The sequence below is a fragment of the Centruroides vittatus genome, unplaced genomic scaffold (genome assembly GCF_030686945.1).
Source record: "Centruroides vittatus isolate TY-2023 unplaced genomic scaffold, ASM3068694v2 contig_389, whole genome shotgun sequence".
NCBI classification, from domain to species: Eukaryota; Metazoa; Arthropoda; class Arachnida; order Scorpiones; family Buthidae; genus Centruroides; species Centruroides vittatus.
Genome location: NW_027122205.1, coordinates 39,103 through 48,626, shown reverse-complemented (window position 1 = coordinate 48,626; position 9,524 = coordinate 39,103). Strand labels below are relative to the sequence as shown.

At 42.8% G+C, this 9,524-nt stretch overlaps 2 protein-coding genes across 2 annotated transcripts; both read right to left on the bottom strand.

Moving 5' to 3' along the window:
* Window positions 1–942: 942 nt before the first annotated feature.
* LOC136975836 (E3 ubiquitin-protein ligase Siah1-like) lies at window positions 943–1,703 on the bottom strand. Its single transcript, XM_067270979.1, has 2 exons — window positions 1,657–1,703; window positions 943–1,606 (listed from the first exon to the last, which is right to left on the bottom strand). The coding sequence occupies exons 1-2, from the start codon at window positions 1,701–1,703 to the stop codon at window positions 943–945; spliced, it is 711 nt and encodes a 236-aa protein (XP_067127080.1).
* Window positions 1,704–6,091: 4,388 nt separating this feature from the next.
* LOC136975835 (E3 ubiquitin-protein ligase Siah1-like) lies at window positions 6,092–6,985 on the bottom strand. The gene has a single exon (XM_067270978.1). It carries the CDS (start codon window positions 6,983–6,985, stop codon window positions 6,092–6,094), a length of 894 nt encoding a protein of 297 aa, XP_067127079.1.
* Between the last annotated feature and the right edge of the window lie 2,539 nt (window positions 6,986–9,524).

Here is a 9,524-nt window from a genome sequence, read left to right as displayed (position 1 = left end):
CAATAAAAGCGTCACGTACATACTCACTTTTATACTCAAACAAAGTAATTAATATAAAAGGTTTAATATGGGTTATACATATGTAAAATTCAAATTGCTATATCTACTATATTTGGTACATTATGATTAATATTGATAATTATAAAGCGAAGGGGTATAATAAGTATTATAGAGATACAAAGGCCCTAAACAGGGAGTGTCCGTTATTGCGATGGAGTTTCCGTATTCTTCCTCTTCCCCTTCTTCCCTTTTATGATTTTTTTTGTTTTTATTGTTGGGAGCGCCAACTTCTGGCTCTCCCCGCCACCAGGAACATTTCTTCTCTTTCTCGTAAAGCCTGTCTTTCCCGATCTTGACACTGGATGATATTTCTCATTTGCTCCAATATCGCTTGGCCTCTTCCCACCCCCTGTCGGGGCCGAGGAGGAAAAGTGTCGTGGATTCCCGTCTGCGGCAATCGGGCTCCTCCCGCCTGCGGGGATCCGTTTCTCTTTGGGATGCAATTTGCCTTACTTATGGCAGCAGACACCGCCTTTTCAACTTCCCTCCGCAGATCGGGATCTATTTCGGCCCGTTGCGGCAAGAGGATAATTTCTGGATTTTCCGGTCGGGGGGTTTTGAGTCGCCGCCAAAGGGCGCCTCTCACTGTGTCGGGGTTCACTGTAAATTTGTTCTCTGGCCATACTGAGTGGCCCGTTGCTCCATCGACGCTGCCTTTGTTTGCATTCCAGGCTGTATCCGTCATGATTCTCTTTTCTGTTAAATATAAAAGGAAAAAATGGTTAAATGATGAAAGCGCGTTTAGCTTTAATATGCCGGCTGGTCCCCTCTTTTTCTACGGAAGAGCGATTTTCGTTCTCGATCTTTCCCGAATATGTATGCATATGTGTATCGTTATAAGCCGAGGAGGGGAACCTCATTTGATGCCAAACAGGGGCCCTTTCAGTCCTCACTATCCGGTTCCGGTTCCTCGACAGTCCCTCGATTTCTTACGGGGAAGATAGTCACCAGCACATTTAGAACGCGACTCTCGAGCATCCGCTCTAACATTTTTATGCTTAAGGTCATGCAATCTGTCATTCGTATGACGAACTTTAAGTCTCCGGTCACGGTCCTGGGAATAGATTCCCATTGCAATGTCTTGCCTCTTCCGCGAACTTCAATTCTTACTCGGAAGCGCCCTGATTCTCTGCAGCTTTCTACATTTTGAGCTATGATGTAAAAGGGGGAGTTCTCGTCGATTGTTTCTGTCTTAATGATTTGGATAATGAAATCCTTTTGGTGACAATGGAGACAGGATATCCAGGTGAGCGGTATGGACGCATCTAATCCTACGATGGACATCGGTACTGAGTTATGGTTCAGATGATGTATGTAAGAGTGGTGCTCGGTTAGGTGCGGTATTACTTGTTGGTATACTTCTTCCCAGGTGCAAGCATCATCCAAGGAGGGGCAAGAACACGTCCGGAAGGGGCAGTATTGCTCGTGCACTCTTCTGTCCTTGAGAGGTCTTCTCTCCGGACACCCGTTGTCTTTATAGGCACACGGCAGAGCTATGATTTCGCCTAACTTTTCCAGGGTCAGATTTCTAATATTTCTCAATTCTCTGCGGCAGACAGGGCATTGTCAGACATGTGTTTTGCATCGGGCACTGACTGTGTGGCCCGACAGACATTGGAAGGTAGGGGGTGCCATGTGTTCATAGCAGACAGGACACTCGAACAAGGCCACCAGGGCAGGATCCGGAAGGGGGTCTCAGGGTGATGCCTGTTCAGGGATAGCCACTGCTCGGTCTTCCTCCATTTTTTTCGTTTCTATACAAAAGGAAAAGAAAAACTGATTGAGTCTTGGTTTTCTATCTAACGGCTTAATACAAAATTTTATTGCGACACGAGGTCTAATTTTTCTCGTGCTGTTTTTTTTTATATAACCATCTCATTTGTGTCGGAATCGTTTCCAAGCCGACTGGAAGTGTTACGGCTTCTTCTCGTTTCGGTTCGGTTAATTTCTCTCGCTTGTCCTCTCTTTCCTTAGGAATGTTAGGAAGTGGTTTCGTTTTCATGGTCCTCCGTAACCGTTCCGTCATTTCCAAGATGACTGGTTCTATTCGTTCTTCCCTTTGGAAGGACGGATAAGGACTCGTTGATCTTTGTCTTTCCACACAGTGTGGCCGCTTGTGGCATTTTCAAACCATCAGAAGGATCGCCATAATAACAGCGGGGACCACAAGACTTAGATTCCACATTGAGAATGGTTGTTCTGACACACCTGGTGTCGACGAAGGGATATCCGTTTTTACTGATTTGATCTCTTGATCTATTTCTTGTAGTCTTCGTTTTGATAATTCCGGGCACCACTCCTGTCTTTGTGGTTGGAGGACATTTGGGGTGATGTTTCCTTCGATGTATTCCCGCAAAATTTTTATTTCCGTATGATTTAGAACGTCCGATTCCGCGGGTATCATGTAATGATTCGGAGTGCAATTCTAAAGGAGGTTCTCGATTGGAAGTGTGCTGTGAGTCGCATGCCAGGCACATGGCCGGTGCAAGTCATCGGCAGTCTAAATATTCCCGTGTTGTTCAGTTTAATCATCTTGACTGGTGAGCGTTGCTGATCTCTCTCCAGATTTCACTCGATAACCAAATTTAAAGGTGGTGGGGTGGAGTATATCCAAGTCATTTGGCGTCTTCGGGAAGAATTAAACAAATTCTTATAAAAACCTATAGTAAATCGATAGTCGGTTAACGAACAATTCGAATAGCGAACAAAGTCTTTGAAAAGAATTATGTTCGTTAACCGATCACCCACTGCATTTAATATTAAGATTTAATATTTTAATATTAAGATTCTAAAAGCAAATATTGAAAACTTATTGAACTTTTAATCTGTTCAATTTTGCAACGTAACGAATTTTATATTTATATTTACTTTTACTGAAATTTTCGACAGAGTTTATAATGTTTATTATTATTATTATTTCAGATGTGCAGCTTTTTCTTGACTCAAATACTCGTCGTCTTACAATTATACCAATAAAATGTGAAGGTAAACTTATGTTACAATTTCGAAACATTAAATTAACTTTATTTTATATACAACAAGTGATTGAAAATTATACAAAATTTAGGTGTTCGTTAACTTTTTATAATCAATGTATTTTTGTTTTGAAAAAATCACAGAAACAACAAAAATTACTGGGGGTGTTTAATTGATTTGTAGAACTATTTCGTGCATTAGAGACACATCATTTAGATTTCTTGGGATGTGACTCATAATTAGTCGTTATTTCGTCTATCCAAATGTCAAAACGACTATTTAATAGAATACCGACGAGGTTCTCTAAAAGATCAATGTTGGTAAAATTAGTAATTAAATACACAGAGAGTAGCATAAACATATTTAATATATAAAAGTATTTTATATAAACAGTAAAAGTTGGTGTAACCACGATAACAAGTCATTCTAAAAAAAAACATGTAAATAAAGTAAGTTTCTACGAGTCAATCTGTAAGTCCAAGGCCAATAGTCATAGCCAGAATTTCATGAAACGTTGGCATAGCAATTAATTAATGGCTTATTCTGACCTTATATTTGTACCTTTAAATCCAATAGAAATCAAATATACTGTTGAAAACGAATGATTCTTTGTTTCTCTTTTTCCTCATAATCTAGAAAATAAAGGTGCGAGCAGCTTCGTTCCGACTACACGCTGATACAGCGTTACTTAAAATATTTTTAAATATTTGTCCAAATACCAGTTTATTTTTTTACTTTTTCTCTTTCAAGTTTTAATACATTATTGGCTAAAACGCAGTTGGTCTGCAAAATTTCCGAGGCAGTTGACGTGTCAGTCTACCATTTCGGTGAGCGGAATTTAAATCGTGGCTGTTACAAAAAAAAAAAAAAAATTAAATAACAGAAAAAGTTTAGAGCGTAGTCTTCCCGAGTACTTCGGGTTCAACTCCTGCCCATCAGCCGCCCCATTCTAAACTTAGCCATACTGAAACATGGCTTTCTAGATTTTAACGGACGAAAAGAGTAAAATAGAAATACCATTGTGAGTCTGATCTGGTGTTCCTGTAAGTTCGCCGACCTTTAGGGGGGGAATCGTTAATCCCGCGACAGGATGGTCTAGGGTCGTTCGCGTGTGGGTGTGAGGGAGGATGACACAGACAATAAGTGTCTCACAAAGAAACCCGTTTATTTAAATATAAAACAACTCACACTATGCACAGATCGTTACAAAGGTAAACGTTCGAACGTTTTTGTGCCGATGTGTTTCCTATCGTCGCTCGATAGAAGGCCCCGGGGCAGCGGCTGGTGCAGCAACTCGTCGGTTGGCGTCGGCGGACCTTTCGATGGACACCTTGGAACACCTCTTGTCTCCCTTGAAACCTCTCGGAAAAGTCTCTTGTCCTTCCAATTCGGCGATTACTTCAATCTCTCTTTTTCGTATTGTTCATGTTGATTGGCTCCACGTCCTTCCTTTCTCTCTTCTCGATTGGTCCCTCGCTTGTTTCCAAGCGAAAAACGACCCCTGTTCGAGTCACGAGAAAGAACCGCCTATACAAATCTACTTGACACCCTCCGTTTACTCAGGATGGAAAGAATTGATGGAACTTTGAAACTTGCGCTCATATTTTCCCTATTGTCGTCTAGTCTGAGAGATTTTTGAAATTCAATGCTTTGATATGAAGTTCCTTTTTATTGAAAACTTTTCCCTTTTTCGAATATTAATTGATCTAAATTTCGTATACGAGCGACTTGTCAAAGGTCCATCTATACTGGAGGACATTCGTCTACAATCATTACTCATTACAATTATTGCGTTTTATTTTACATTAGGCCTTTTTGTCTTTCGACATCTTTCTCCTTTTTTTTCATGCGTCGCGGTTTCAAATGACTAACGCGTCAAATCCGATCTTGGATCGGTTTTTGTCCCTTGTAACAATGGATGATTTTCTACATTCGTTTTAACAATCTTCTAATATAAATAATTAATGTTAACCCGTTTTTGGGACTTCACAGGGCTCCCCGCCATTTAAAAATGTGGCTTCGAGGCTAGCGACATTTTTCCTGGCGGCTCTAGAAGCTGTCAGTCCACGCTTCCGTCTTTCCGGAAATGACATAACGTCAACAATGGTCTACAGTTTTATTGTTCTTTCGCGTGTGTCTGGTCTCACGTCTCAGGCTTTTCGTTCACGCCTATTTGGTTTACATGTTGTTTGTTAAATAAAACGAATTGGGTTAAGTCAAAAAGATTTAATATCAAATATATCATATTATACGAAATAAAAAGAGTTTACAAACGTAAGTCTTTATGCAAATATAACAAAAAAGAATTTTCCTTTTTCCTTTTTTTTTGTTTGTTTTTTGGGGGGTGCCCTTCTAACAGGGAGACCCCTGATCTGTCTATTGGCGCGGCGGATGTCGGCTTCTCGCTCTTCCCGCCGCACGATACCGTTGTTCCTGCTCCTGCAGAATTCTTTGTGACCTTTCCCACAATTCTTGACCTCGTCCCCTCCCTCGGCGGGTTCGAGGTGGGAAAGCCCTCTGGGCCACCGAATCGGACGGTCTAGATTCCTCATGGTCTTGAACATCCGGTACGGGTAGTAACGAATCTCTCGATCCTTGAAGGCTCTGAGCCTTTTCCGTAGCGAAGTTTATGGCTTCTTCTATCTCTCGCTCCAGGTCTGTAGGAATGTCCATTTCCTGGGGCAGGACGAGCAGTTCTGGATATTTTAGGTCGGGGGATTCCAAGATTTTCTGAATGGCACGTCGAACAGGAGTAGGATCTACCATACGCCTTTCCTCTTCTGAACGTTGGAAGAGAGTAAGAACGCGGTCGAAATCTATTTCCTCGGGTTCCCACCATCCCGATGCCTCTGCCATGGCTGTCTGTGAACACAAAAGGAAAGGGGTTTAACGTCTGACAGTATATCCGAGTTCCTTTTCAACACTTGTGCTTTACACAAAAAATTTTTTTTCTTTTTTTTTTGAACGGAAAGGATACAACTTCGGCCTCGCCCTGTCTTAGGGGTTCATCGGGAATTTTCAAAAAGGGGGCGCCATTCTCCTTATTTTCCCCTTTTTATTCGACCTGTACCGCTTCTTCTGAGACTGCTTCGGGCGTTTCCACCGTCTGTCGGTTTCTTGTGGGTAAGATCGTTATGATTACAGTTAGGACTTGGTTCTCTAGCATACGTTCTAGCATTTGTATGCTCAAAGTCATACAATCTCTCATTCGCACCAAAAATTTCAGGTCTCCAGAGATACTCCTGGTTATGGATTCCCACGACATGTGTTTCCCTCGCCCTTTTATTTCAATTCTTCCTCGGAAATATCCTGACTCCCGACGACTTCCTACGTTCCGGATGATAATATGGAGGGGAGAGTTTTCGTCAACCTTTTCCGTTTTAATTATCTGAATGAGAAAATCTCTCTGATAACAACGTAGGCGGGCCACCCAAGTGAGAGGCCGGGTCTCTTCCAACCCCACGAGGGCCAACCTGACAGCGTCGTGGTTTAGATGTTTTATCCGGGGATGGTTTTCAGTTAGGTGTGGGACCACCTGTTGACAAACACCTTCCCACTGGCAAGAGTCGTCTAAAGAGGGACAAGCACACGTTCGGAACGGGCAAAAGTGTTCGTGGCTTTTTCTATCCTTTGAGAGACGAATTTCTGGACATCCGTTATCTCGATAAGCGCAGGGCAGAGCTATTATCTCTGAGAGTTTTTCTAAGGTTAAATTACGGTAGTTTTTCATTTCCCCTCTGCAGACAGGGCATTGTCTCACTCGCGCCTTGCAGCGAGAGCATACGGTATGCCCGGCTGGGCATTGGAAGGTAGGTGGAGACATGTAGCTGTAACAAACGGGGCACTCCAATAAGGCTAATAAGGCTGGGTCTGGACCTGGATTTCTGGATGAGTCTTGCCCTTGCCGGAGAACTCCTAGGGACGTCGCCGCAAGTTGATTCTCTTCCATAATTATAAGTCTATATAAAAAGGAAAAAAATTCTGGTTGAGTCTAGATTCTCTAACCATAATATTAAAAGTCGCTACCGTCTTAGGAGGTACGACTTCTCCTCGCGGTTTTATAACCGTCTCATTTGAGGGGGAATCGTTTCGAACCCGATAGGAAATGTCACAGATGCTACCCGATCAGGTACGGTTTCGTCCTTTCGTTCGGACTCTATTGCTTTTGGAGTGTTTAAGGATGGCTCTGCTTTCATCGCCAACGGAATCAATTCGATCATTTCCGCGGGTCTTGTTTCCATTTTCTCTTCTCGTGGAAAAGATGGATACGTAATCATTGGTCTCTGGTTTTTCTGACAACCCGACCGCCTACGGCATTTCCACACCATCGAAAATACTATAACTAAAACAACGATGGGGATGATGAAAGTCAGGTTCCACACTGAGAATGTATAGTCGGGTACCTCCGGAGTTGGTGATAGGATCTCTGTTTTAACGGAGTTTATTTCTTGGCTTATATCTCGTAACATCCGTCCTGAAATTTCCAATGACCAATCGTGTTCATTGGTTCGGAGGATGCTCGGTGTAGCGTTTTCCTGGATGTAACCTCGCAAAATCTTCGTCTCTGTAAGATTGAGAACATCCGTTATTGCTGGAATTACATAATGGTCTTTAAGCGCTATCTTAAATGACGTCCGGGACTGGAAATGTGACGTCAGACGCACACCCGGCACGTGACCGACGCAAGTCATCGGCAATTGAAAGATTCCCGTGTTGTTCAGTTTAATCATTTTGACTGGTGGTTGTTGGATGTTGCCCATCTGACTACATTCGATAACCAAATTTAAAGGTGAGGGGGTAGAATATATCCAAGTTCCCTCGTCGTCGATGCGACGAAACATCGGTTTAGGATAAATAGAAACTTTTCTCTTACAGAGTCTGTTCACCGTCGGCTCGTCCGCCATGAACAATGCATATTCACAAGCTTGATATGGGAGTTTCCAAACTGCGACTTCCGGAGCGCAGATAGGTGTTAATCCGAACTTGCATTTTTGGAGGTCGTGAGCTTCTAACAGCATATAGAGTTGCCGATCTCTTGACAAGGCTATGTAAGGGTAATCGACTTGATAATGGGCAAAAGCCCTTGGAACGGGAAAATACGCGGGGAATTTTACGACTTCATATAGATCAAAGTATCCTTCCGGTGTAATCAACGGAAATTTCGCGAAAATTCTCAGCATTGACGGAAGTGCTATCGCCGTGGTGGTGATCCACTGGTAATACTTGAAGACATTATCCTCATTCAACGTTTCAATTAGCGAAATCCCTGCGGGTAAGTGCTTGTTTATGTCTTCGAGGGTTGTTAGCAACTGTGACCTCGGTAAGAAATAAGAGCTGAGTCGATCGTTCTCCAGCATCTCAACAGCTTGTCGTAAATTGGTAACGCCGATTCGAAATTCCATTACCGCATTTTCTGCGTAGCGAAGGGCCGTACTAACGACGAACGTGTAACTGAACATTTGGAGTTCCTTATCCAAATAATTCTGTCGACGAATCATCATGTCGATGTACTTCCGGTTGTCCTTGACCGCTTGAAGGGTTTGGTTCATAACGGTTATCTGGGATTCCAAGACGTGCACTATTTTTTGTTGGTTTCATGATATTTTACTTATCTGACCATTCATGGCTTCTACTTCTTGCGAAGTGGCCGTTCCAAAGAGAAATTTCAAGATTTTTCCGCCGACATCAATCAATCCTCTTTTCCTTCGGGGTGGTTTACTTATAGTCACCGTGGCCTTAAGTTCTTTATATTCCGCCTCGAATTCGGCGAGAGATTGTCGTAAACTTGTTAATTCTGCATCGGCTAAAGTCCACAGTGGTTGCATGGGGTCATCCTGTCTCTGTTTCCCTCTTCTAACAACAGGGGTTAAAGACGTTAGATGACGGTGTAGATCGTGGAGGTAGTTGTCGTATTCTTCGAACGATATTTCGATGACCATTGTCCATTGACTCGTGGTCATGAGAAAATTTCCCTGAGGTAGAAATATAATTCCTTTCGTCAATGCGGACACAATCGTCGAAACCTGGTTTACAATGCATGTTATCAACAAGCACAGATAAATATTTACTGGTTTCACTTTCATTATCTATTAAAAAAAGGTTCACATTACTAAAGTTCCGTTTTCGCGACAATTTGTCTAATTGCGTACGCGTATTGACATTGGACCTCTCTCCATCTGGACGATGATATCCTTTCTTTCATAAGAAAGAGAAGCTACCATTTACAACTGGTAAATAATCCGATTGGAGTGTTAGGTGGCAAGCGCGGGAGACTTTCATGCCGTAGCGTTTCGGAAACGTTCGCGTCTTGCACCATCGTCACTTTCGGCTGGACAATTCCCGATGATTTAGGGAGGACCCAGGGATAATCACTCACTGGTCCATGACTTCGGAGTGCGTAGTGGTGTGCAGGTTGCGACAGGGTCGGGGGCTGATCAGCCTCTGCTTCTCCGGTGGAGCTCGCGATATTTGTCTGTCTCTGCTGCAAT